Below are 26560 nucleotides of genomic sequence, written 5' to 3'. Positions count from 1 at the left end.
CGGCCACCCGGGAGGGCGGCCGGCCGGCAGCGACGGCCGCCGGGACACCGCGGCCACGTCGGACAGCTGCGCCGAGAGCCGCTAACCCTTCGTGCTTATTGCCAACGCGGCCATTACCTTTGGTCTTTTATTTCTTTTTTTTTTTCTCAGTGAAAGCCTCTCTATTAAACTCCCCTGGATGTGCATCTCTTGTAAGGTGCCCCTTCACAGAGCAGAGCAACGCCAGTGCACACCGCAAAAACCGCCGAGGGCCAGAACAAGCCGCGGCTACCCTGCCCCTGCAGAGGCCATCGCGGGGCACCCCCGCTGCCGCCGCCGGTACCGCCGCCGGACGGGGAGCGGAGCGGAGCGGAGCGGATCACAGCAGACCCGCCCGCCCGAGGCGGCGCGCGACGAGCGGCCCGTCCGCGACCCACGGAATCGAGCGGCGGCGCCGAGCGGCGATTGGCGGCGCGCGGGCGGCCCCGCCCCGCCCCTCACATGACCGCTAGCGAGCGTTTTGTCGCGCCCGCTCGCTCCGGCCGCTCGCCGTGCCCCGGTGTCCCCGCGGGCAGCAGCGGCACCGCCACCGCCGCCATGGGCCCGCGCCGCTCCGCCGCCTCCTCCTGCGGCCGCCTCCTCCTGCCGCTGCTGCTGCTGCTCGGCGCCTCGGGTGAGCGGGGCAGCGGCGGGGCGCGGGGGAGGGGAGCGGGTGGCGGTGTCCCCGCGGGCGCTGCCCGCCCCGTCACGCACGCGGCGCGCGGGCACCGGGGGGTCCCGGAGCCGCCTCGGCCCCGCGGCGCCTCCCGGGGGCGGCCCCGGGGCGGAGGCGCCGCCGCTGCCGCCCCCCCGCGCGGCCACCCCGGCAGGGAGGGGCGGCGGGGCCGGCAGCCGCGGGCGCTTCCGCCGGGGGCCGCGGCCCGGCCCGGCCCGGCCGCTCGGTCGGCGCTTCTCGGGCTCGGCAGCGGCCGTGCCGGGAGCCGGGAACACAACAGCTGCGAAAAGTTCTCCTAAAGCGCAGGGGGGATTTATTGCCCGTGTCTCTGCGAGCACAATGAAGGCGTGCCGTCCCGTCTCGGGGGTCAGCGTGGCTCCTGATCGCGGACACAACACGTGAAATAATAGCCGCTGGTCTGCGGGCAGCGCGTTGGTCAAGCGCTGTGTTCACGTCCTTTGGTTTGCCCACTGTGTCACCAGACAGCTGATGCTTATTCAGAGAGTCAGAATTCTAGGTTGGAAGGGACCTCAAGGATTGGCGGTCCGGCCTTTCTTGGCAAAGACACGGTCTAGACAAGATGGCCCAATACCCTGTACAGCCAATGTTGGGCTGTCAGTGCTTTGAGAATATTGTTTGTGTTAGATAAACAGATTATAAAACATTCTCTCGATTTTTGCCAGCTTTGACAGTTTCGTGGTGTGCTTCCTATTTTTGGTACTTTTTAGAAATTTAGCCATTCTTTCACTGTCTGGTAAATTGAATGTGGTCCTGACATAATTTACTGCTTTGTGATGAGCTGTCCTCTTAAGTGGTTCTAGAAAATGAAGAAAAAGCAATGTCTTAATAGCTAATAATCATATCTTACAGGTTTTTTCCAGTCCTATGCAGTTGAAGTAGATATAAAGGATGCTTCTAATGCTACATGCCTGTATGCAGATTGGATGATGAGGTTCTTGATAAAATATGAATCAAACAATGGTGATTATGTAAGTATTTGGGAGTAACTCTTGCTGAGAACTGGATTTTGACCTGGATAAAAGTTTTAAGCTCTTTTTCTTAGGGTATTTGATTTCTTACTTTTTTTTACAAAGTCAGTTGAGAAGAGTATTCCTATATTGTCCTTATAAAATAAAGAATAAGTTCTCAGACATACAAGTGACTGAAAGTACTCTGTTGCTCTTACTTAAATGATGTGCACAAAACTCAGAGTCTAACCAGTATCAGTGTAGTTATGTTCTTAGCCCAAGTAGTAGATGTAATTGCAGCTCAACATGATCAAGGTTTACAGCCAGGTTAGAGTTGTACCTTTGTGCTTGAATCTGACACAGCTCCTTTCTCAGGCAGGTGTTAAGGAGCCTTTATCATAATTTTCCACAATAACCTAAAATAATCTCACTTATCTTGTGCAAGGTTTCAGCTAACTCCAGCAAGTTTGTAATGTTGTCATGGGGAAGAGCTGCATGTGAGTGTATTTTATATTCACCTTTTCTTCTAGAAAACCACAACCCTGAATTTGTCATCGAGTGTGACACACAATGGAAGCGTCTGTGGCAATGACACACAAGCTGCCCTTGTGGCAGTGCAGTTTGGAGAAGGTCATTCTTGGAGCATTAACATCACAAAAAACAATGAAACTTACCAGGGAGACTTCATCACACTGACCTACAACACCAATGACACAGCTGTATTTCCTGATGCTAAAAGAAAAGGTAACATTCAGTGCAGGATCTGACTTGCAAAGCAATCTCAGCCAGCAGTGTCAGACCTTGTGTACCTGACCTGGCTTGGCTTCTTCGAAGTAAGGAGGAATACAGGGGTTAGTAGTGAATGTAATGAGTTCTGTACCACGTGCTGCCAACTGCTGTTCCTTGTACCTGCCTGCTGGGTAACAATGCAGGCCAAATGGCTCACTGAATATGTAATTCCTCTAAGTGGAAGAGAGGGGAAGGATAAACAGCTTTGATCAGTGAGCTAGACAGCAGGCACATAGAAGATTAATTTTAGTGGGCACTGCTTGACCTTCTACCATGCCAAGCAATACAGTGTTAGGCTGTCTCTGTCAGTGTTAGGCTGACTAATGCCTACTAATAATAGAATTATTTTCTCCTTACAAACTTAAGTAAAAGAGTTCACCTTTCTAATAGCTTGTCTAGCTCTGTAGGCTTAGTTACTCGTACATTACCTAGCACTTCAGGTCAGCACATACAGGGGGAACATTCAAGACAGTTTAAAATTGTTAAACTTAATTATCGCTTAGTCTTTGTCTTACAAAATTATATAAAATATAAGACTGCCTTTAAGTTCCTGTAGTTCATAAGGCATTAAAATATTTATGCTTATTTGTAGGACCAATTACTGTTCTTGTGAGGGATCCTTCGCGTCCAATTCAACTGAATACTGTCTTCGTGTGTCATAATTCCTTTGTTATTGAAGCAGAAAATACAACACAGATTTTCTGGAATGTTACTATGCAGGCTTTTGTTCAGAATGGCACAGTCAGTAAAAAAGGTGAGCATTTCAGTTTGTGAAAGAGCTTTTTTGTATTCCACCTTAGTGCAGGGAGCAAAGTCCCATAATAAAAAAATCCACCAGTTCTAAGATGTGTTGTGTTTAATAATATCCATGTAAATATCCTCTAGTATTTCTTTCCTTGTTACTGGAAAAATAGCTTAGGAGAGTGGATTTAGTAGTGTGCTGTACTGTCGATTGTTTGTGTGCCAAGGTGGGATTCTTCTCAAGTGTGTATTCCAGTAATTGGGTTATTAAGAATAAGCACTTCAGAACTGCTGCTGCTGAGTAAATCATTTGAGTTGAGGGGTTTTAGCTGACTGCCTTCCCCATCCAGTGGTGGCCTCTGCTGTTGGAATTTGAGTAGTCCAGAGCCTGTTGTCTCATCTCCTAGCTCAGGAAAAAGATGAGCACAGCATCCTGCTGCATGTAGCCTAATAGGGTCACTTACTTGGTCTACAGCAAATACATGTCACACTTTTAAAACAGTTTAACTGTCTTTGTGTGTTTTGCTTCCATGTGTCAGAGGCAAGTGGTACTGAGTGTGGATTTAAAACTGAGTGTTAAGGGATTTCTGAGTATAAGTGGCAGCAGTACTTTGTCTGAGTAATAAGACTTCAATAAAATTTCAGTAGTTAAATGGTGATTAAAATGTCTTTTCAGAGTCTAGATGTCCTGCTGATACACCTACTTCTGCACCTACTGTTCCACCTACTATTGCCAATGTAACTACTGCATCTGCCACTACTTTGTCTCCTGCTCCAACAACTGCTCCCAAACCTGTGGAGAATCCAGACACAGGAAATTATTCTCTTAAAAGTGGAAATAAAACTTGTTTCCTGGCAACTGTGGGGCTGCAACTGAATGTTTCTCAAGAAAAGGTGCTTCTTTTATCTTTTGAAGAGTAAAAGTTGCTGTAGTTATTTGGTGTGACATCTGAATGCAGAGTATTGCTTTGTACACTGCTGGCTGTCCAGAACTGCTTCTAAGTATTGTACATAGTACCTCTGACATCAGAATTGTTTTGTCGCATAATACGTGTCTTCAAAAATCTTACATTTGTTATTGGGAGTGATTACAAGTCTGGAACTTTCTTAGCTGTTACAGCTGTTGTTCCCTGCAGATACTGTCTTTCCCCTCGGAGGGTAGCCTGTTGTGTTAGTGAACAAAGTAACACTTCTCTAGCAAATTTTTTGTTTCAGTGCTGCCAGCGTGTAAATTTAACTCGAACAGCCTTGGTTCCATAGCAGCCAAGCTCAGCTCTTCCTGCTGTCATATTTATGACAAGCTCTTCTAACCCAAGACTGTTCCTGACTGGGACAATGTATTCCAAAGGCAGCTGAATGTCTTTGATGTTCTTTGTATTTCAGCCTCTTCTGATCAACATCAATCCAAAGACAACTGTTGCAGATGGTGCCTGTGGTAACACAACAGCCACTCTGAAACTGAATGATGGAAATAGCACACTGATTGGTTTTACATTTGCTGTTGTAAGTAACTTCTTTTATTTTAAACTAATTTATCATTTAACAGCATGCATGGTGATCACTTATAGTAAAATCCTCCTGTTGCTTGCTGGTGGTGGGCTGCTCCCATATGGGAAGTGGAACTGACCAGTTGAGTGCCCCAAGACAAATGGAGAATTGGGTTAAAGTTGTAGAAAATGTAAGGCCGGTAAATGTGTTGGCTTTTGTAAAGCACGTGTTCTCAAAGCTACAAATGCAGAATTGCAAACTGACACTTGGTTCTTTCTTCTTGAACAGAAAAATACAAGTGCAAGTGTACAAAAATTTTATCTGAGGGAGGTGAATGTTACTCTGCTCAACCGTCTGAATGGTTCTGGTAAGAAACAGTATCTGCCTTAAACAAGGGTGATATTTTATTCAATGTATGTATCAAATATTTCTGGCTCTTTTTTTCAGTGTTCATGCTTACTGTTAGCTCCTAGTCTATATCTAGAAGTTGGTATGAACAAAAAAAAATAAGCAGAAATGGCTGTAAGAGTTTCTTTAAACAGCAGTGTGGGACCACTCTACGATTCCTGAAACTTTTGCTAATGGAATCACTATAAATTGACAGGGCTTCTTTATAACTCTTCTCAGTAATGTTATGTGAAATACAGTTGTACCAAATTTGAAGCTTTTTTCCTAAACCAGCTGTTGCCTTCTTTGAAAATGCTGCTGTATCTTCCAACCACATGTACGTAACTCTCACTAAAGAAAGGCCAGTCCTTCAAAAACTGAAGTATACTTTTTTCCCAACAAACATATGTTTTCTCTTTTTTTTTTTTAATTGCTTGTGATATCTACAGCAATTAAAGAGCATTAAAGCTAAAACACTTGCAACTTTGCAACACTGAGACAAGCAGAGGTATAAGCAAAGCCTGATGTCATGTACATATGAAAGAGAGGTTACTCCAAGTACTGTGATAACTTTAGTTTCTGATTTCTGGTTAAGCTGATCAATCCCAGTACTTTGCACTACTTTGTTTTCCAGACTAGTCAGTGTTGAAGTGTTTGCCCCTCTAGATTCAGCTGTTTGGTCTTACTGTATTAGCAACTGTCTTGCATTTTAAGTGAACATGCAAATTCCCTTTCTTTTTTTCCTCCTTTGTTTAGTCATTTCAAGTGCAGACAACAGCAACTTAAGCAAGTGGGATGCTTTCCTTGGTAGCTCTTACATGTGCCGAAAAGAGCAAACCCTTCAGATTAATGAAAATGTTCAAGTACATACTTTTAATCTATGGATTCAGCCATTCCTTGTGGAGGCAAATAAGTTTGCTACAGGTAAGAGTTAGGTTTTTGTTTTTAGTGATGCTTGCAAAATTCTCACTTGCTAAAAATCACCAGCATTAGGTACAAGCACTTTATCTCAGAATCTCTTGTTCCAATTTTTTGAAGTATGTTTAGATAGACATGGAATGAAGAGAAGTTCTGAGAGTGACATTCAAGTTCAAGCAAAGCTTTGTTCCCACTTCAAAAATGTCTGATAAGTTCATGGTTCTTCTTCACAAAACTTGAACGAACTAGAGACACTGAATAGGGACTTAAGTGTTGCTGTGCAGAATAGGTTAGAATTTACTTGACAGCCTCTTGATACACAGCATTTGTAGCTCAGATATGTAAGAAAATTGGACAAAACCTTTGCAGAAGTGGACTTTGGGTGTACTGTTAGGTGTTCTGTTTCTTTTTATCTGTCAGTCTGAGGAAGAGGAGTGTTGGGGAAGAATGAACTGTCAGGGCTTCCTTCAGAGGCAGCCTTGAATATCCAGAAGAAAAGACATTCTGAAATGTTTGTTTGCTGCATTATCTTGATCTTGTCTGGAGAAAATTGAAATGTCATAAATTACCTCTTAATACTTAGTGCAGACTGGTCTTTGTGCTTAATGCTAATACTTGCAGCACAGTCTTATTGGACTAGACTGATCTGTAGAGATATAGATTGAAAAGTTCTGGTTTTAGACAGAAGTAAGATAACTCCAGATGTGTGTAGGGTAAACAGTTTAGTCTTTCTAAAGAGTTAGGGATGCATTTCACTCTATAGTTAAAGTTGCAGCTAGCTTTCTTCTAATTACAATTATTTTATCTGTGTAACATGTCTTTGTTCTGGATAGATTTTTGATACCAAATCTAGATCACTTTTTATCCTTAATGAGCCCAAATCTAGATCACTTTTTATCCTTAACGAGTGAAAGTACCAATCAGACTTACCTTAAGTATGAAATGGATAAGCCTGGTTTCTGAATGTAGAAAAATGGCTGCTCCCTTGCCTAATGCAGATCTTGTGCACAGGAAAACTTGTACACCCTTAACTTGCTATAGGTTATCAATGTTTAAATTAATTAAAATGCTTAAATATGTTAAATGTATTGATGAGACCTCTGTAGTTCTTTTTCTTTTAGTTTAAATAATACTTGATATTTTAACACCTTCATATTAAGGAAAACAGATTTATATACCACACTTGGCAAGTATTCTGTCTTTATTTATTCCTTATTGCAACCTTTCTCTCACCTACAGCCCAGGAGTGTTCGCTGGATGATGACAGCATTCTAATCCCAATTGTAGTTGGTGCTGCACTTGCTGTCTTGATTGCCATTATAGTGGTTGCTTACATAATTGGCAGAAGAAAAAGCTATGCTGGATATCAAACTTTGTGAATCTAAGTGTGATTCCTGTTATGATTTCACTCTAAACAAAGCAAGTGCAAGTTCTGAAGTCCAAAAAAGACCCAAAACTTAGGAGTAATTACTAGCCACAGCTAATTGGAGTTGAGAAACAAAAGGAGAATGTTTATCTCAGATGAAGCAGAATTACACTTTGTTTTCCTGCACTAAGAAGACTATGTGGGTTTCATTGCTGTTTTGAAGATGTCAAATCCTGGATGAATTGCTAGGCTAAGAATTTTATCTTGCAAAAGCCCTAAAGCATTTAGGATTTATTTCTGCTTTTTACAAATACTAGCCTGAAACAATAACACATTCTGAACTGATGTGCATTGGGCATCTCCCAGAATAGTATAGAATTTGTACTTGCTTCTCTCCTCTTCGTTCCTTAGTTGTTGTTATAATTGTGGGTTAAGCTGGCAGCATTAGTCACTCTGTTGACTTGTGTAGTATTTAACAAGGATTGTCTAATGCCCAATAGCAACTTTGTTTTCCATAGGATTGAACTTCAGGCTGGTAATTAAGTGATCTCTGGAAGTGGCAGCAGTAACTTACTTGCCTTTGTTGGGATTTCAATAATTTACTCCTGCCTTGGTGTAATTTCAGGACTCATTCCTATACCATGGCTGTACAAACAAAATGAGTAACTTGCCAAATGGTGAATAGATGGGAAGACTTCAGTGCCGTTTCCAGATGCTTTCAAAAAAAAACCTGTTAGGCACTGAATTCTTTATTATACATTGGCAATCATCTAAAATATTCACCTAAGGCAGACTTCTGCTAAATTAATGCAAGCTTTTTTTTTTAGTGGCATCAGTTTAAAGGGAATAACCTTTCTAAATATTCCAGAACTTTAAAGTGCACTTAACTTCATACCATACTCTGCATAGAACTGGTCTGTCTTGTTGCTTTGAATGACCTTGTTTAAAGATGCTTTCATTTAATGAGCCAGTATCTGTTGTTGCAGCTTGAGCTGTTTTTAAATCTTCATCTTGAATGGTTCTCTGCCAGTGAAAGTTCCCATCATAGCTGCCCGCCATTGGCACTCTGAATGTTGAACGTTTGTGTTGGGTTGCTTGCAGTGTAGCATTTATTAATGTTAGTTAAGAATGCAAAAGCCAAACAAGTCTGAGATGCACCCACAACACCTGTTTTTTCCTTGCTGTATGAAAAGAATAAGTAGGTTAAAAAAAGTACAGTGCAACTGGACTGTTCTTAAACTGCAGCTCTGTAGAGACTAACCCCTTGATGCACAACTTTTCTCGGGGCTCCTTGTGCATTTTCTTACTGCATGGAAAAAAAAAGAAGTCTTTTAGACTTCTAGATAATTGTGGCTTTTTTGCATATGTCATAACATGAGCTGCCTAAGCTAGTTATTTCATGAACATACCATCATTTCCCCATTTAGAATGAGTTTCGGCTGCATCAAAGCTGCTTTAGTGTTTTATTAGTGTTCTCTAGGGTTGTAGAGATGTCTGTGGCATGTTTGTATACAAATCATAAAATACACTTCTTTCAGTAATGGTTTGGTTTTTTGTTTGTTTTTTTTTTTTTTTTTGTAAAGACAGTTTACTCTTGACACTAGCCAAGGAAGCATGTATGGGTGGATAATGCTTACTATAGCTTGTAGTCTACAGCTTGAATTTTGCATCAGTTACTTAAATGCATTTTAATGAAAGTGGGGAACTGCTATAAGTTTAATCATGAAACAAGCTTCAAGACTTAACATTTTAATTTTAAAAAATTGATCTAATGACTTTTCATATTAATATATCCTCAAATGCAGACGTTCATATAGTTTTTTTAGCTTTTTTTTTTTGTGAGTGATGTTCAGTGGCACCAGTTAAGCATGCATCTCTGTTAAGGAGTAATCATCACACTATTTTTCTGACCTTGCAAATTTTTGAACTGTACACAGTTTCCAAGTGATAAAATAGAGGATTCATGCAAACTGCTTCCTAAAATCAACACTAGAAATCCCATTGCAAAAAGCTGTAAGTATATTCACTCAGAGGTTTAAGTACTCCTAGACTGATGTGCAGGTAACTGGTTCAAAAAGCATCAGTTTCACCTGACGTCCTGTTGTTATAAAACCACTAGTTTTCCTGTATGTATTGCTCCATAGGGAACTGTCAATCTGTTTAACCTGTGCTCTAAAAATAAAGATTGTTCTATTTCTTAAGGAAACTTGTTCACATTTTTTAACTGATTTGAAAACAGACGTCTTGTATTGTCTTTTTTAAAAGAAAATAAACTCAATGAGTAAGGTGAACTCTAAACAGCCTGAGATTCTGTTACATAGCTGGTTTTGTTCTGGTCTGTGGAAACAGCATTTAAATTGTGGATGTATTTAACACCTGTGGATGTGGAATATTAATGTGTATAACCTATTATAGAGTGTGGTTGGTTTAGTTCCTTATACACAGTTTACTAAGTATTGTATTCTAATGTCGGGGTTTCTGATATTTTAGGTTAAAGATGTTAAAGGAAGCATTTTTAGCCAGTGAATGATGGGATTTGGGTTTTGGAAGGGGCATTTTGTTTGTTCATTTGTTCCTCGTTTTGGTTTTTTTGTTTGGCTGATTTTTAAAATTTATTTACCACAGTGTTCTCTCTTCCTTAGCAGATGTTAATAAAACACAAACTTTGGGGCTGTTGGTTGAATCTCATTATTGGAATTAAAAGGGAAGGCAGCTTTTATACTGGGGCTAAAAAAATTTTGGGTCAAAATTTCTGACTTTTTTGAATGGAGACACATTCAGCCACGTCATTCGAAAAAGCTGTTCCTGCTGGCCCTGCTGTGTGTTGGGCTGTAGTTACCAATTCTGCTCTTGAAGACACCTCTCTGAAGCTTCTAACCACTGTGCAGTAGCCATACCTGGATAGATGTGTGCCAGCAAGGATGGAATATTCCTGGTATGAAACCTTAACCCCTTCTTCACCCTGGGAATTGCCTGTAACAGTGCCACAGTGTGATGTGTGTGCAGCCATCTCCTTCCTTTGAAGAAGAGAGGGAATTTCTGTCACTGCCTACTGGGCACCTTCATCCGTAGCAAATCCATTCATATTTAGTGTTAGTGTTTCATGACCCATTTTCCAGCATCTAGCAAATTGTCTATGTTGGTATTTAGTGAATGAGATGACTAAATATCAAATGAATGTCTCTCTAAGATGTGTAAATATTTTCTCAGAATATTTTGAAATAGCTGTATAAGGTGTATAGTTCCTTTCTTCTCTTTTTTTTTTTCCTTCCAAGTGTTGCTCTACTTGGCAGTAGGTGTCTTCAGATAATCTGAGTTCAGTATTTTCAGCTGCTGAGCCTCCACGTGTTCTCCTTGCTCTTAGTCAAAGCCTTTGTGTAGCATTTCAGGGAGGGCCTATGCAAGTGTGTGCTGGACTGTCATAAGCTAAAGCAAGACAATACATTTCCCATAATTAATGCTGATTTGGTGAAAAACAGCAGCCAACTTCTGCGGAAGTGTTGACTCTGTGTGATGCTGTGTCCTAATTAAAAACTCAAACAAGACAGTTTTACCAGGAGTCTGCTTTATGAAACACAGGCACAAAGTCAGGCACTGTTCCAGAGCTGGAGAGCCCAGGCACGGCCTCCTGCCTTACCAAACCTCTCGTGGCACAGGCAGGTGGAGCTCTGCTCTCCTTACAAACAGCTTGCTGTGCCAAGCCCTGCCCCCGAGTTTGAAACCAGTTCCAGCGTGGTTTGCTAATCATTGATGAGTGTTTTTACCAGCAAGGAGCTCCTCGCATTTTACCTGTATGTTAAAAACTACTGTAGTGTTACAGATGTCTGTTCTGTTTTTTCCCTCTGATGTGTTTTTCAGTGAAGTCTGTGTAGTTCTCAGCTGAAACTAAAATGACTCTTTTGTATGGAAAATAAAGTTACCCAGCCCAACAGAGTCTTTCAGTGTTTTCCATGCAGTGCCTGGAGGCACATTTATCTTGGCCGTGTCTTGTAGGTCTTAGTAAGTTTATGCTTTGTTACTTGGGTTGTCCCTTATGTCTAGAACCCAGGGGAGTGCTGGTGGTTAGAGGGTTGAGAAGACCCCTGGACAAGGCAGTACTACACCAGTGTGGGGCTTTTGTTGCTTTATTGCTGCTAACTCTGAGGTGTGATCAGCTAATGCATGCACAGACTGCTGGTTTGTCCTCACGTTTCTAATCTGTCCTTTGCTTGCTAAAGGAAGCTGAAATTAAATGTACAAATCAGAAGAGGTATAAAAAATATAAAGGATGTGTGGAGTCAATGTGTTTAAAGAAATCAATCTTTCCATCAATTCTTTACTCAATACTGATTTTGCTTTACATGTATTATTGTATCTAATACAATGTAATTTCTCAGAAATGCCTGTTTCCTCCTTGCTTTCTTTGGTTTCTAATGCTTGATTTCCCTTACTAATTTATTCTCCTTTGCTTTTTTTTGTTTTTCTTCTTTCTACAGCTGAAGAATGCATTGCTGATTCTGACCTGAACTTTCTTATTCCCATCGCAGTGGGCGTGGCACTTGGATTCCTTATCATTCTTGTCTTTATATCTTACATCATTGGAAGAAGAAAAAGTCGTACTGGCTATCAGTCTGTATAATCTAATTCCACCTCTGTTGCCCACCTTCCCTGTTCTTTTCCCTTTCCCAGACTTCCTGGCCTGCTCCTTCAAGAAAAAAAAAAAAAAAAAACACCAAATTAATTCAAGGTTTCTTTATTTAAAAAAGTTCAAATCACTTCATGGCAGAATAACAATCACTTCATGACAGAATAACATGCTATGAGTCCGAAGATGAGTTACAGAAGCTACTATATGACTTTGGAGAAAGTTAAGTGTTCTGAGGACCAGAGAATTGAACAGAGTTGGTGTGTCCCTGTGGGGAAGTGTGATTATTTTTAGTAAAGAAGACATCTACAAAACTTTGTCGTTTATCTTTTTGTATAAGAAAATTTCTAGATGCCTACAGCTTGTCTTGGTTAATGCTACAGCTGAAACTATAATTATGAAGTGTGAATGCTGTGTCAAAAGGGACTGTACATGCAGTGGGAAAATGAATACCCAGCTCTCGACAGACTTCTGTTGGGTGCTTGGCATATGGCTGTTCTTGTGAATCAGCCTGAATTTCCTGTTCCTTCTGAATGTAAAAGTAGTACCTGATCTCACTAATACCCTGACACAAGATGAGAAGAACATCTGATTCTTCTAGTGAATTAATTTGTTTAACATCATAGGGAGAAGCTGACTGCTAATGTAGGTTGAACAGCTTTGCACTACCCTGGTGTCTAATTTGTCAGGATAAGGTTCAGGTCTGGAGAACTTTGGCTACTCAGAAAAGGCAACAGTCTGCTGAAGGAAATGTCTCCTGTGCTATTTTGTTGAACTGCATTTTTCCTTTTGTTCTGAGCTCAACTGTGAAATGAGGGTGGGAGGCTGGAATTTCACTGGCTGCAGTTTCAGCTTTGATTCTGAGAATAAAAGAAACTACACAGCATTGGTCCATGTGAGGACCAAAAGTATTTTGAGAGCACTCTGACTGAGAACACAGGTTGCTCAGAGATTCCTGCAGTTCCTTTGGACAGCTTGCTTAGGTTTACAGGGCATCACTGAAAAGCTGTGATCTCTGAAAGCAAGTGGAGATACAAAACCTTTCAGGTATGATAGAATTAATCTGCTTTTAACCTCCTCATTATTGCTGTCTCAGTGTAAGAGCACAAAATGTCTAGGATGAGGAATGCTGATCATAAAGCAAAAATGAATATATGTATAGTGAAGAAAGTGACTTCCAAAGGAATAAGAGCATCTTACCTGTTTGAAGATGCTTTCTTTGTTATTAGTGCCATACCTTTGCAATTCTGTGTTCCATATCTAAACTGAATCAAAATCAAATTTAGTAGTTTGTGGTTGTGTTCTGCTTACTCCTATTTGGTTCATGTTGATGGAATGAAAGAAGCCTTTTGCTCTTCTTAAACCTTTTTGGTCCATCTTGGCAAAAGCCTTTTGCAGCCAGTAAACCCTGAGAGCACACAAAGTTTTGTCCTCTGCAGCAAGTGTTTACTAAAGCTGTTTCAATATTTAATCTTTGTGCATTGACCCTGTATCCATGTTGTGGGGCAAACACCTTCAGTAATTCACATACACAAAGGTGACAGTCAGTACTGATGTTTAAGCAACTCAAAATAGCTGTGTTTTCAGGGAAGGGAGTTTTCCAAATAATTAGTTTTGATGGTTGAGGAATACCTGTACATTCAATTATTCTTGTCCTCACAGTGACCAAAGATACACTCTACCTGATTCTGACAAAAGTGATTACAGAGTACAAATGGACTCTTGGACCAAGTCATTTGTTTTTCTTTAGGAATGTAATTCAATGTTGCTGGGTTGGACTGTATGCTTTAGGTTTGGTCCTCTTGGTCTCTTGTATTGTACCTTTGCTCTTGCAATACTTGATTTCCCTGCCAGTGTTAAATGGAATTATATCAGGTGGCATTTTATGAGTACACCCACTTGTCAGTGTGGTGCTTCTCTGCTGCCAGCAGATGGATCACAGCTATGTTTTCATGCTGAGATTGCAGATTAAAGTATTTAATATCACTTTTGCTAGGCTATCTTAGTGAAATGTGGTCATTTCCTAGATGCAAACACATACATACATACATACATACATATATATATATATATATAGGATATACATAGAAAGTATTCTTTTGAGCTTCAACAGAAGTCAAAAATTGATCCAGCACTTTAAGGTTGTTGCAGCATGAAGAGTGGTGTGTACAATTTTCCAGATCTTAAAATGTACAAATATGCTGACAACAGAATATGTGTATGGAAAATAAAATTTATAAAGCTTTGTTTCAGTGTAAGTAGACATGAATACCATTTCTGAGAGCTTTTCCAGAGGGATTGTCAATGTGCTTGGATCTGGATGTTTGTGGGGAAACAGAAGCTTTTGCTTCTAGCTATTCACACATTTACATCCAAATCAGTTGATTTTTGTGTTGATTTGGTCAAAGCACGAGTCCAGCATCTGCTAAAGGACCTCCTCTTCCATCAGAATCCTTCCAACAGGGAATGGACATTAATGTTTTATCTTGTTGCTAGTGTGAAGGCTGTTAATTTGATAGCATGAGACACAATGAGTTTGGTTTCCTTTCAAGACCCCACAAATACAAATGCTTTAAAAGAGCTAAAGCAATTGGCAGAGAAATGCTTGTGGGTTTAACTTATTTCTGATGTCAAAAGAAGAGCCACTCCCCCAGCAACATCCTCCTTGGCAGAAGCCAGTTTCTGTTGGTCAGAAGATGCCCTGGAAATAATTTGTGCAGGCAGAATGAGTATGTTGCTCTATCAGTGCCATGTGGATAATGACAACTGAGCAGAATTAGTTCCTAAACTACCTCTGGTTCAGGTATTTAATAGTTCTTAATAAATACTTTTTTCCAGATGGTTGGTTGTGATGCTTGGTGAAGAGTGAGTCTTACTGTACTGAATTCTTTGGCCTGGGGAAGTTTATCAAGTGCTCAGAATCCCAGGATGGTGTTACATGCTGCTTGGAAATTCAGTCCCTAACTGGCAGCACAAACTGCATCTCTTAACACCAGCGTTTCAAGAATGCCACCATAGAGTTAATTTTACTGTAGTCACTTTATTTTAAATAGAAAAAAATCACTTCTTAGAGACTGATATAGATCAGGAAATGACAGCAGATGAAGTTCCTTGGCTATGGATGTAGGACAAACATACCATAATGCCCCTGTTCAGCAGTAATTTTAGTAAGTGTGCTTTCCAGGTAGTACTTTATCCCAAGGTGCCCTGTCCTGTGTTTTGTAGCTCCCAGCAAGCAGAGTGCAGCTGGTCTGTCACGTCCCAGGGAGGCTCGGGCTGCTCAGGGCAGCACACTGTTTCATCAGATTTGGTTGGGGGTGATAAACTGATGCCTTCACTCACCCCAACACTGACCCTTAACTGCGAAAGGACTGAGCATCTCCCTGCATTTTGCTGCAGCACTGCAGCTGTGACCTCTCTGAACAGGGAAGAACAGGTCTGAGAGCTTTGGGCACTTCTGTGCCTGATCAGGAGGCACTGCCAACCTGAGAACCGTGACAGGAGAGAAGAGCTCCTCTCACTCATCCCTGTCCAAGAGACTGGGTGAGGATTCCTGGGGCAGAGAGAAGTACTGGAGTGAGGAGGAAGGAGGGAGAGATGCATTAATCTTCCCACTTTAGAAAGGAACAGCTGGAAGGGTTCAAGGGCAAACGATTTTCTCTGGCCCTTGCTCAACACCTTGGGTGTGATCCACAAGGTGTGTAAAATGCTGCAGTCAAGATGCGTCTGGGGCTGGAGATCCTAGAAAGCATTTTGAGAGCTGCCATTTTCACTTTTCCACTCAGTTATTGCAGGAATAATCCAGAATTTTTTGCTGTTTATTATTTTAACAAGAATAGTGCTAATAAACTACCTCCTTTTTAGCTTTTTCCTGAGAAATGCACATAAAACTATGCTAAAAAATAAAATTTAAAGCCAGGAAAGATGCATTCCACAGGGATCACTCATAAAAGACCTTATGAAAATATCATTTGGATAACAGAGGTTTTTTTTCAATCAAAAGTGAAATCTTCTGCAGGTTCTCTCCCCAGGGGAAAACTTCTAATTTATACTAATAATGATTTACATCAGAAGATGAAAAATGTGGATCCACACTCCATTGTATCTCATTGTTTTCCTAACTACGAACAAAAATAAATTAACAATAATCTCTAGGTGCCTGTTTTTCCTAGCAGAAAAAAATGCTGGCTTGATGCTTTAAAAAGGAAAAAGCCTCTGATTGACTTAACCTAAGTGCCTGGTGTTGGCAGGGGCTACTTCCCAATGCTGAGTGTGAAGATGATTCGGCCCAGGAAGCGGTCGCTGTTCAGGTCGTTGATAATTCCTTTCCCATTCAGACTGCACTGGATGGGGACCTGGTAATCCTTCTGCACATCTGTAAAGTGCATAGCCACCAGTGGGGAGGTGTAGTTGACCTGGAAAGAAGGGAGATTTAAGTGTAATTTTTGAGGGAGCAGAAAAGCAAGCAGGGCTTTTGTGTTCAGGAAAATAATTTGTAAATGGTTCATGGCTCCAGGCATCTGAAAGTGCCTGTCTGATGTCCATCAGGGTCCCACAGCATGCTGAGCCTTTCTGTGTCTGTGCCTTAGCAAGGTGGGATCGCTACACTTTGCCTCTTGGGGTCATTGCCCAGGACAGCCCCAGACCATGGGACTCACAAATGCTTTCTGCTGTCCTAACAACCACACAGTCACACACTCACTGACACCCACTCACACACAGTTACACTCACAGCTACACACTCACACACTGCTACAAACACACATCGTTTGTCAGACACAGAAATAGAGCTCTGTAATCCCAGTGCCTGTGGCCTCCGTCCTGCCCACATCTGCCCAAAATAGCCTGACAGCACATCTGGACCCTGTGCAGCAGCTCCTGCCCTCCCATTCCCAAGGAACAGAGATGCCAGACCCTCACTCACGTGGGTGAACTTGCCGTAGTAGGGATAATACATGAGGTCAAACGTCCCATTCCCAGGGTAGAAGTCCACTGACCTGAGGTGACTCTCATTGCCTTTCTGTGATCAGAAAAAAACGGAGGCACACATATATGGGACACAAAATACAGCTCCCCTCAGATCTTGTCTCAGAGCAAATGTCCCCTGCCAACCCCTGGCTGTGCTGTGTTTGCTGTGAACACAGTCACTGCCTGCTTCCAGCCAGGGGAGAGTGGAGCTATGGAGGCATGGGCAAGGTTGCAGTTTGCTGCCTGTTGATTCCCTGCTGTGCCTTTGCTCTCTAAGCCTGGGCAGTGGGAGCCCTCCCTTCACCCCATTGCTGTTGGCTTGCAGGGTGCCCCCAGGACTGAGGATGCTGCAGAGCAGCTGGAGATGAGTGTGAGGAGTTCCTACATCTTCCCACTGAGCTCCAGGCTCCAGCTGGGAGCTGGCACCAGGCCCACAGGCTGCCCCAGGGGCTGAGCATTGTGGTGCCCGTGAGGCTGCAGGAACAACTTGGGAAGCAGGAGATTGGTGACCTCTGCCACTCTCGGCAGACTGGCCTCCAACTGTGCCCAGACACATGGGCAGCACTGAGTCCTGTGAGTGTTTGGGGCTAAAATGAGGAAAATTGTGCTGAGGTCCATCAGGAGGAGATGTTTGGCCTTGTCCCCACCATGCTGCCGGGCACGGAGGAGAGCAGTACCTGCACTTTGCAGTCCACGTTCACGGGGACCCCGGCGCCAGGGCGGTAGCCTATGATCTGCAACAGCAAAAAACATCCATGCTTGTGTGAAACGCAGCGCCAAGCACGTGCTGCCTCCCTTCTCCAGAGCTAAAACCTTTCTGGGTGCCAGTCACATTGCTCAGGACAGGAGCTGTGTGTCCCTGCAGCAGGGTCTGCCACCCCACACCGTGCAACCTGCCCATGGCTGAGTGCCAGATCGGTGTCTGAGGGCAGGGGCAGAGCAGAGAACACAGAGAGGGTCCAGACCCCCAGGAGTAACACAGCCTCTTCCCCACATGGTTCACACCTTCCCCATGCTTATTTTCCCAGCAGTGAGCACTGAACATCCATGCTATTAGACTTCAATTAAATTAAATTCAAAGAAAACTCCCATTGTAGAGCATCTAGGGTCTGGGTTACCCTAAAGCTCCATTCCTTATGAAGAAGGGTCTGGCAGACGATTCTCCAAGCACTAAGGCCTCAGCAAATCAAATGGAGCAAGTTTTATAGAGTTGGTTTTTCTTTTTTTTTTTCAATGTTTTCTAGCAGATATGGCCTGCAGGTTTGGAAGGATTCTAGTTCCCTTTTTCTCTGGGCCTGGGAAGTGAAGGAGTTTCAGTCCCTGTGTGGTCTTCATCACACTGGATGCCCCAAAGGAAGGAATTAAAACAAGCAGCTTTCTCTGTACCCGGTTCATCTTCAGCAGGATGCAGGGCTGGCCTTTGGAGTAGCCAAAGGTTGGGTCCTCAATGCCAGAGCAGTTCTGCAGCAGCGAGCGCTTGAACTGGCAGGCCTTCTTCTCCTCACTCTCATTCCCCCCTTGGATGAAGTACTGGCCTGGGACACACTCAATATTCTTCTCCTCCTGAACTTTGTCATCATAAGCTGGTGAGGACCAAGAGACTTGTTAAAAATCCCCAAGACCTGCACAGACCCAAACTCTCAGAGAACATCCATGTGTCAAGGGCATTAGGAAGTCAGACTTGGAGAGGCAAAGCTCCCATGGCTTTGTGAGCCTCTCTTTCCAGATGTAGCTCATGAGGTGCCCAGGAGGAGACCCCTGCACCACATGCATGTATCCATGGATAAAAACAACCTCACTGTGGCTCCCAGGGTGACAAAGAGCTCACCTGCTAGGAAGTGGTGCATGCTGTCCACATAGGGCTGCCACGTGTTGGGCTGGGAGACATTGAAGGCAATGGTGAACCCATTCAAGTATGGTCTGATCATCACTCCTGAAGAAGGAGACAGACCCTGGTAAGGCAAATGTAGGTGGAGCAGCCATGGGCTTGGGCTGTGTGCTGCAGGGCTGGTGCATTGTGTCTGGGCTTGGGCCGGGCACAGGCATGAGAGAGGCAGCACCAGCTCACAGATCAACTCTCTCCTCAACCTACTGATCCCTCACCTTCATTTCACCCCTGGAGAACACCGTACACGTCAAAATATCCCAGAAAACATGGCAGATATGGAGAGCCTCAGTAGTGCTGTGGGTTAGTGATGGGCTTGGGGTTGCACAGAGTGGCTGCAGGTTCCCCATGTTGCCAGCTGTGTGGGTAGTTCCAGAAAAGGATCAGGGCAAGGGGCCCTTCTGTTACCCACCAACACAAAAACACAGGGAAAATGCTGTGCCTGACATAGGGAAAGGATTTTCTGAACATTCTCTTGCCAGAAGTCCCCCAAATAATAATGCATAAAAGTGACTTTTGATTTGCATTTTATTTTGAAGGCATGAGGTATAAATGGCCAGCAGCTGAAATGCATCAGCATCACCCATGAAATACCTAAACTTGGCTTTTGCCTTGAGAATAATGATAACAATAAACAGTGCAATGAGAATAACAATTACTATCATCAAGGTGAATGCTTCTCATGGAGCTTTTTAAGATGTCTGCTCCTCTGCAGAGAACCTGCAGCTCTGCAGCTCTCTGAGGTGAGAACACCCCGTGTTGGGGAGGGCTGGGTGACTGTAGGAGTGCACAGCTCCAGCAGGGCTTTGCCTGAGGTGCCAGCAATGCCATTTTGGCAGGACACTGATGGGCAGAGATGCCATCTGGCTGGGGTACGTACCTGGTGGAGACACACGGTCCCGGAACCTGGGCGTGTAGGGGCTCAGCGTGAGCAGCATCACATACAGGCAAAAGGCAAACATTCCCGCCAGGCACGTGTAGAAAATGAAATAAAACAGTAAGATCAAGCCTGCAAAACAGACAGGCATGTCGCTGTTAAGGCAAGCAGAGCACATCCCGTGGGATGTGTCCCGCAGGGATGCATAGACGTGCTCAGCACGGCGTTCTCTGCAGCTGAGTCTGTGGTGGAGGTGGGAGCTTGCAGCCCAGCCCTGCACACAGACTCTGGTGTTTGTGGGTGCAGGACTCAGCTGCTCCAGCGCAGGGGTAGCTGCTGTTTGGTTCTGTATCCCTTTGGCTGCATGGCTCTTCCCAGAGCTGTGTCAGGACCAGGTCTGTCTGTCCACCTGCTTCAGCTCTCTCCAACAGACAGACCCAACATTCCCTCCTGGCCTTCCCACCCCCTCCAGGCATGATAACATGCAAAGGTGTCCAATGTCTTCAGCCAAACTCCTGATGGGGCTGTGGGGCGGTGTTCCTGCCCTGATGCCTGTCCCCTGCACGGGAGGGTCCCTGGTGCTAGTACTGGGCAAGCAGCATCGCTCAGGGCTGCAGCACCACTCACTGTTTCATAGCCCAGACATTCAGGGAATGGGTTTGTTTTTCCTCTGGACCAGGCTGATGGCTGAGGATGTCTCAAGAGGCCACAGCCTATGAATAAAACCCAGCAGCTCAGAAAGCAAAGTGAAGCCCTAACCCAAATATTTCCCAGGAGAAACGTTCCGGCAGCTTGGAGGGAGCCCTGGGAACACAGATGTGCTCTCCTGCCGAGCTCCTGCCAGGGCCACCGTGCTGGGAACTGCTGTGGTGCTGTGTCCTGCTGAGGGCTGAGCCAGGGCTGGTGGCACAGAAGGGACAATGCCCAGCCCTGCCAGAGCAATGCTTGATGCGCCTCTGCCCCAGCCTGGCAGCAGAGTTGGTGCTTGTTGGGACATCTTCCTGCTACTGCTGCCATTTTTATGTTTCCTGCAGTGCAGCAGGGAGTATTGTCACCAGCAGAGAGGGGGGTGCAGCATTTCCCAGGGGCTGGGGCCTCCAGTGATGACCTTGTGGCCAGTTGTCTCCCTGCATTTAGTGAGTGCAAGTCCCCTGAGGCCCCCATTTCAGGGGACACCTTTAGAGCCAGCAGAGGGGAGCAGCCCCAGGCTGGGCAAATTCCCTCCTCCCCACCCATGAGCTGAGAGTGGGGAAGTTCAGCTCCACTCACCTCCAAATGCTCTCACTTTAAAATAAATTTTGATTTTCATAGTAGATTCTCCTGCACCGATGTAGAGGCATGTGAGCACACGTGTGTGCATGGACAGGGGGGGTCACACAGCAGAGCACAGTGACCCCAGGGGACAGGAGGATGCTGTCCCCACCCCAGTGCTGCCAGCACTGTCAGCAGGAGCCTGCCAGGGTCACATCCACAGCACACTGAGCAAATCCTCTCACAAGGATCTTCTCAGGACCTGGAGGAGCCTCCAGAAAACCAAACCTACATCACTGAGGACTCACCCTACTGCTCCTACACTTTGGCCTGTGCCTTCCCATCCAGGGAAGAAGCAGAAAAACTGCTCTGCCTCTGTGGCCAACAAAAGGCACAGGAGAGAATGAATGTCAAGGTCTGTCCCAGACTCATGCTGGCAGATTTTCAGACTCCTCTGATGCAAGTGGGCAGCTTCCTTTGTTCCTTCCAGCTGCCAGCATAGGCTTTGCAGAAGACCCAGAGCTCTTGGCAGGGGCATGGGAGGGCCGTGGGGCATGTGGTGCATTGCCAGTGCCAGCCAAGGGCTGCAAACACCAAGCAGCAGCCCCTGGTAGTTCACAGCCTTACACTGATGGGTGTGCAGGTGGCTCTGGATCAGGCTGGGATTTTCACTCTGCCAAGGGGGCTGGGTGCTGGCAGAACAGAGCTGCAAAGATGGGTGGTACCCCATGTTCTTGTGGCACCTTGGTTTTGGACCAAGCCTGCAGCAGCACTCACCCCACAGGCTGCTCTTAACCACCCAGTCACTGCCAGACTCAGCAACAATTTTTGAAGGGCACATGGATGTGGATAAAGAAGACAGGGCACTCAGAACCATCAGAGCTGGCACATCCCAGTCCACTGGCTCTGAGAGTACTGTGGGTCCTGCTGTGGGCCCCTGTCACTACCTGGAAGCTGTGGGGTGACAGTGCTGACCTTCCCTTCCCTTCCCTTCCCTTCCCTTCCCTTCCCTTCCCTTCCCTTCCCTTCCCTTCCCTTCCCTTCCCTTCCCAGAGCCAGGGCTCATTGAGGCAGGGTGGGCTGCTCTGCCCCATGGTGTGCACCCTCCACAAAACACCTGCCCACAGCCCAGGCACTCTTCCCCCACCAACCTGATGACACCAAAGCCACTGTCCCAGGTGTCCCCGACCTACACAGGCAGGAGCAGGAGTGCTTGTGGCAGCAGGGGTGCAGAGCTGCAGCAGAATGACCTGCAGCTCCCATGCTTGCTCAGGCTCTAAACTTCTGTCCGGGACCCAGTCTGGGCAGCCTGAAATCTTTGCTTTTACTCTCTCTCAACATTAACCTCCAGACTAAGGGTAACTTTTACATGTTTTTCTGCTTGTCCTCCTCACTAGTTATTTATTGCACTAGTTAGAAACATTAACACTAAAGAAATGGGCAGGGGTGGTCAGTCCAAGCTATCAAGGACATTCACAGGCAAGTGAATCTGTTGTGAAGCAGAAAAGGCAACAAGCCCCAAAAGTGGGGCTTGAGCAAGGACCTACCCCAGCTCTTGGCTGTTCTCCCCAAGCATGTTCTCTCCTCCGGGTTCCACAAGAATATCTTCATCTCCCCAGCCAGGTCTGCCCAGGTTTTGCTCCCCATGTCTCCCTTAGGCTCGTCTTTCTCTCTGTTAGGATCCTGGACCTTCTCCTCATGCTTATTTTCCTGGAAGAGTTGCAGAACACAACCCCCACAGGCAAGCTGAACTTCTCATTGGCCAAAAATAAATGCAAAAGCACTTAATATCTGGAAATGTTTCAAATTTCCATTTTCCCATCATCACTCTTGAGTTAAAGAGAGACAGTTTTGGCTGTTCCAACTTAAGATCACTTAGAACCCAGCATCCATTTTTCCATTACATGTACGTCACTGCTGTCACACTGGGCACTGTCTCCTTGTGCTGGCACTTACAGAAACTCATCTTTTTCCACCTGCATGAACATGACCAGTGAAAACCTGTGGTCTGGGAAGGCTGGGACTGTTCCCACACTTCTGCAACATCTCTGAGTTCAAGTGCACATTCTCTGTGCTGCCACAGATGATAGCAGGCAGCAGTATTTAAGAGATCAACCAGCTTGTTTTCCTTGGCGTGTGAGCAAGTATTCAGTCTTTGAAGAAATCTCTGTGTTGTTACTTTTTTAATTACACCGAGTTCCAGGGAAAAGCATCTCCCCAGGTTGCAAGAGTTTGTATTTTGCCTAAGGGGTGAAAAATTGTTTGTCCAGGACTCAGGAACACAAATCCTGTGCCTGAGCAAGAGCCACTTGAGACACAGAAGCTGTCCTTAATGCCCCTTAGGTCCGGGCAGCTCTCCAAAAGCGGGCTGGTGGGAGAAGGTGCTGACCTTGCTTTCAGCCCGGGGCAGGGCTGGGCCAGGCACCGCCGGGGAGAAGGGCAATGCCGTCACCTGCACGGCCCCGTCGCCTCCGGCACTGCAGCCAAAGGCCGCTGCGGGGCTCAGCCCGGCGGGTCAGCGCTGCTGTGCCCGCCCGGGCACGGCCCCGGGCAGCCCAGGGACCGTCCCTGCGTGTCTGTGCTCAGGGAAACCCGCCGGCCTCGGGCACGCCCGGAGCCAGCACCCACCCAGAAGGTATCTGCAAGTGGGCTGTCCCGGGAGAGCCGGGTGGTGGCCGACAGCTTGGCCAAAGCCTTGCTTGGAAACTCCTTTGAACTGGGGACGAGAAATTGAACTCTGCTCAGACGCACAAACACTGCAACCCAGTGAGAACGGGGGGAGAACACTGCCTCCAAAGCCTGAACGTGTCCCGTGGGGAGCCTGGGCAGAGCGGGGCTGTAAACCGAGCCCGTCCCGCTGCCTGCCCGACGGGCTCTGGGGAAGCCCCGGTGGGGCTCTGTGGGGCTCTGTGGGGCTCTGTGGGAGCTCTCTGGGGCTCTCTGGGGCTCTGTGGGGCTCTGTGGGGCTCTCTGGGGCTCTCTGGGGCTCTCTGGGAGCTCTCTGGGGCTCTGTGGGGCTCTGTGGGGCTCTGTGGGGCTCTCTGGAGCTCTCTGGGGCTCTGTGGGGCTCTGTGGGGCTCTGTGGGGCTCTGTGGGGCTCTGTGGGGCTCTCTGGGGCTCTCTGGGGCTCTGTGGGGCTCTCTGGGGCTCTCTGGAGCTCTCTGGGGCTCTCTGGGGCTCTCTGGGGCTCTCTGGGGCTCTCTGGAGCTCACTCTGGGGCTCTGTGGGGGCTCACTCTGGGGGTCTGTGGGGCTCTGTGGAGCTCTCTGGGGCTCTGTGGGGCTCTGTGGGGCTCTCTGGAGCTCACTCTGGGGCTCTGTGGGGGCTCACTCTGGGGCTCTGTGGGGGCTCTGTGGGGGCTCACTCTGGGGCTCTGGGGCGCTCTGGGGGGGCTCTGTGGGGCTCTGTGGGGCTCTCTGGGGCTCTGTGGGAGCTCTGTGGGGCTCTCTGGGGCTCTCTGGAGCTCTCTGGGGCTCTCTGGGGCTCTCTGGGGCTCTCTGGGGCTCTGTGGGGCTCTGTGGGGCTCTGTGGGGGCTCTGTGGGGGCTCACTCTGGGGCTCTGTGGGGCTCTCTGGGGCTCTGTGGGGCTCTGTGGGAGCTCACTGTGGGGCTCTCTGGGGCTCTGTGGGGCTCTGTGGGGCTCTGTGGGGCTCTCTGGGGCTCTGTGGGGCTCTGTGGGGCTCTGTGGGGCTCTGTGGGGCTCTGTGGGAGCTCACTGTGGGGCTCTCTGGGGCTCTCTGTGTCAGAGCGCTGCTGCCAGAAAACGCCCCTGTCTGCCTGCACGGCCGAGGCTGCACTTGGCACAGGTCGCACGCCCCGTCCTGAGCCAGCTCCTGCCCGCCTGAGGAGCAGGGTACACAGGGTACAGCGCTGACGAGAGCAGCGGGTTTTGGAGCCAGGAAGCAGCAGCCCCAGCACGAGTCACCAGCAGGACGTGGGACAGAGGTGCGGGGGCTGTACCCTGCCAGGACACTCACAGGGAACAAGTGGCTGGCGAAGAGGGGGAAGAGGAGGTGTTCTTCCCACTATCCCTATTAAAGAAAAGAGCTACCAGATGTTTTGGAAACATTTTCTCGGACTGCCAGAGTAGGGGACACTGCCCAGATGAACTCCACACTGGTGCTTAGTGCTGCACTGGGAAAAGCCCTTTGAACTTCACACAGAATTCTACAGGAGTCAGCAAGAGCCCACACTCAGAAGTTGCTGCCAATACTTAGAGCTGTGGAAGGGGACAGGGGACTGCTTCTTCTGCCATAGGACCTGACCCTGGGAACTGAAGGAGGCTTTTGCAAGGGGAGAAGTTTCCAGCTCTCCTGGCTCTATGGTCTGGGACCCTTCACTTGGTGGAGTCCTGCTGGCTGAGGAAGGCCCAGGGCTCCATGGGCTCCATGGCAGCCCAGGGAGGCTGAGGAAGCCCCAGGCTCACCCATGGGTCTCTGTGGGGCAGCTGGGCAGGATGGGATGATCCCAGTACCAGGTACCTGGCACATGTCTCTCAGCTAGGGAGCTAGGTCAGGTCTGGAATGAAGCACAGGTTTTATCTTTGCAGCCCAGGACAGAGATGGTCTTGGAACAGTTCCTTGCACCTGGACAAGGGGCAGGAGTGGCAGGATATGGGACAGCAGTGCAGTGGGGCAGGGAGAAGGCAGAGCCACAGCAGGGTATGTTGGGACACTGGGCAACCCTGAGTCACTGCCTGCTATGACAGCTTGGGAAGCAAACCTGGAGTTCATCTCTGGCAAAATCAGTCTGTGCTGACTGTTGTGGGTGTCCTGGAGGAGGCGAGGAGCTTTCCCCCATTCTCACCTCAGACCAGGTAGGCTCTCAGTGTTGGATTCCTCCTGCTGAAATCCAGGTATACAGAGGCTCACCCTGCCTAGGTGTTCCTGTCCCTTCTAGTCCCCCTCACCACCCAGCACCCCTGGCCAGACCTGCCATTGCCTTCCCCCCCCCTCCCCCATACAAAGTGCTTTGTCTGAGACACAAAACAGCATTTCCTAAAGCAAAGTAGTTATAAATCTATCAGCCACAAAGCAGGTCCTTGCAGCAGCTTCCACCTCACCTTGTGAAATGAAGCTAGTAGCCCCCAAAATACTCACCACCTTCTGGCTGGGGCTCCTGAGCTGGACCTCCATGCCACTGGTGCTGGTGTTCCTGGCCATTCTTGGGTGGGAAACACAAAAAAATTGTGAGTGTTAGCACAGCAGCACTGGCTGCCGTGTGTGTGCCGTGTCGTGCTGGCTCTCAGAGCCTCACAGACAGACAGAGCCCCCTCCCCAGCACTGCTTGACCCCTACAGCACCCCCTAAAACAGCAGGTATGCCGAGACTGTGGGGAGCAAGGCTGCTTTCCCTCCCTACCCTGCAGAACCTTGCTGTTCAGGAGTGGATCAAAAAATAACTTGCTTTCCTAACGGGGGTAAGCTCAACCCAGCAGGATCCTATCTTGTGTCCTTTGGCATCTGGTGCCCTTTGCAGCACCCTCACTGCATCTTGCCTCATATTTGAGGTTCCATCACTGCCAGCCAACGCCCTACATGGGGAAACCAGGCTCTTCCCCCGGGAGACCGTGTAGCTGTGAATAAACATTAACAAATCGCTGGGG

At 46.8% G+C, this 26560-nt stretch overlaps 2 protein-coding genes across 8 annotated transcripts; one reads left to right on the top strand and one right to left on the bottom strand.

The window, feature by feature from the left end:
- Positions 1-480: 480 nt before the first annotated feature.
- On the top strand, positions 481-14812 carry LAMP2 (lysosomal associated membrane protein 2). 2 transcript variants are annotated; one of them, XM_021548489.3, is made up of 9 exons: positions 481-652; positions 1565-1683; positions 2193-2406; positions 3044-3205; positions 3869-4086; positions 4576-4695; positions 4969-5047; positions 5824-5991; positions 11827-14812. In XM_021548489.3, the coding sequence occupies exons 1-9, from the start codon at positions 481-483 to the stop codon at positions 11967-11969; spliced, it is 1395 nt and encodes a 464-aa protein (XP_021404164.2). In that variant the 3' UTR covers positions 11970-14812. The 2 variants fall into 2 exon arrangements, with proteins under 2 accessions (XP_021404164.2, XP_021404165.1); XM_021548490.3 differs by lacking the exon at positions 11827-14812 and adding an exon at positions 7225-11280 and having other exon boundaries at positions 499-652.
- A 187-nt stretch (positions 14813-14999) lies between these two features.
- Positions 15000-26481, bottom strand: ATP1B4 (ATPase Na+/K+ transporting family member beta 4). Of its 6 annotated transcripts, none has more exons than XM_021548491.2 (9): positions 26453-26479; positions 26056-26119; positions 22504-22666; positions 19709-19837; positions 18772-18876; positions 18330-18526; positions 17621-17677; positions 16900-16995; positions 15000-16390 (listed from the first exon to the last, which is right to left on the bottom strand). In XM_021548491.2, exons 1-9 carry the CDS (start codon positions 26455-26457, stop codon positions 16229-16231), a joined length of 978 nt encoding a protein of 325 aa, XP_021404166.1. In that variant the 5' UTR covers positions 26458-26479; the 3' UTR covers positions 15000-16228. The 6 variants fall into 6 exon arrangements, with proteins under 6 accessions (XP_021404166.1, XP_021404169.1, XP_021404168.1 ...); XM_021548494.3 differs by having other exon boundaries at positions 26362-26457; XM_021548493.1 differs by lacking the exon at positions 26453-26479 and adding an exon at positions 26317-26420.
- Between the last annotated feature and the right edge of the window lie 79 nt (positions 26482-26560).

The sequence above is a fragment of the Lonchura striata genome, chromosome 14 (genome assembly GCF_046129695.1).
Source record: "Lonchura striata isolate bLonStr1 chromosome 14, bLonStr1.mat, whole genome shotgun sequence".
Lineage (NCBI taxonomy): Eukaryota > Metazoa > Chordata > Aves > Passeriformes > Estrildidae > Lonchura > Lonchura striata.
Note: the sequence above shows the minus strand (reverse complement) of the source record. Positions and strands in the feature narration are given on the sequence as shown.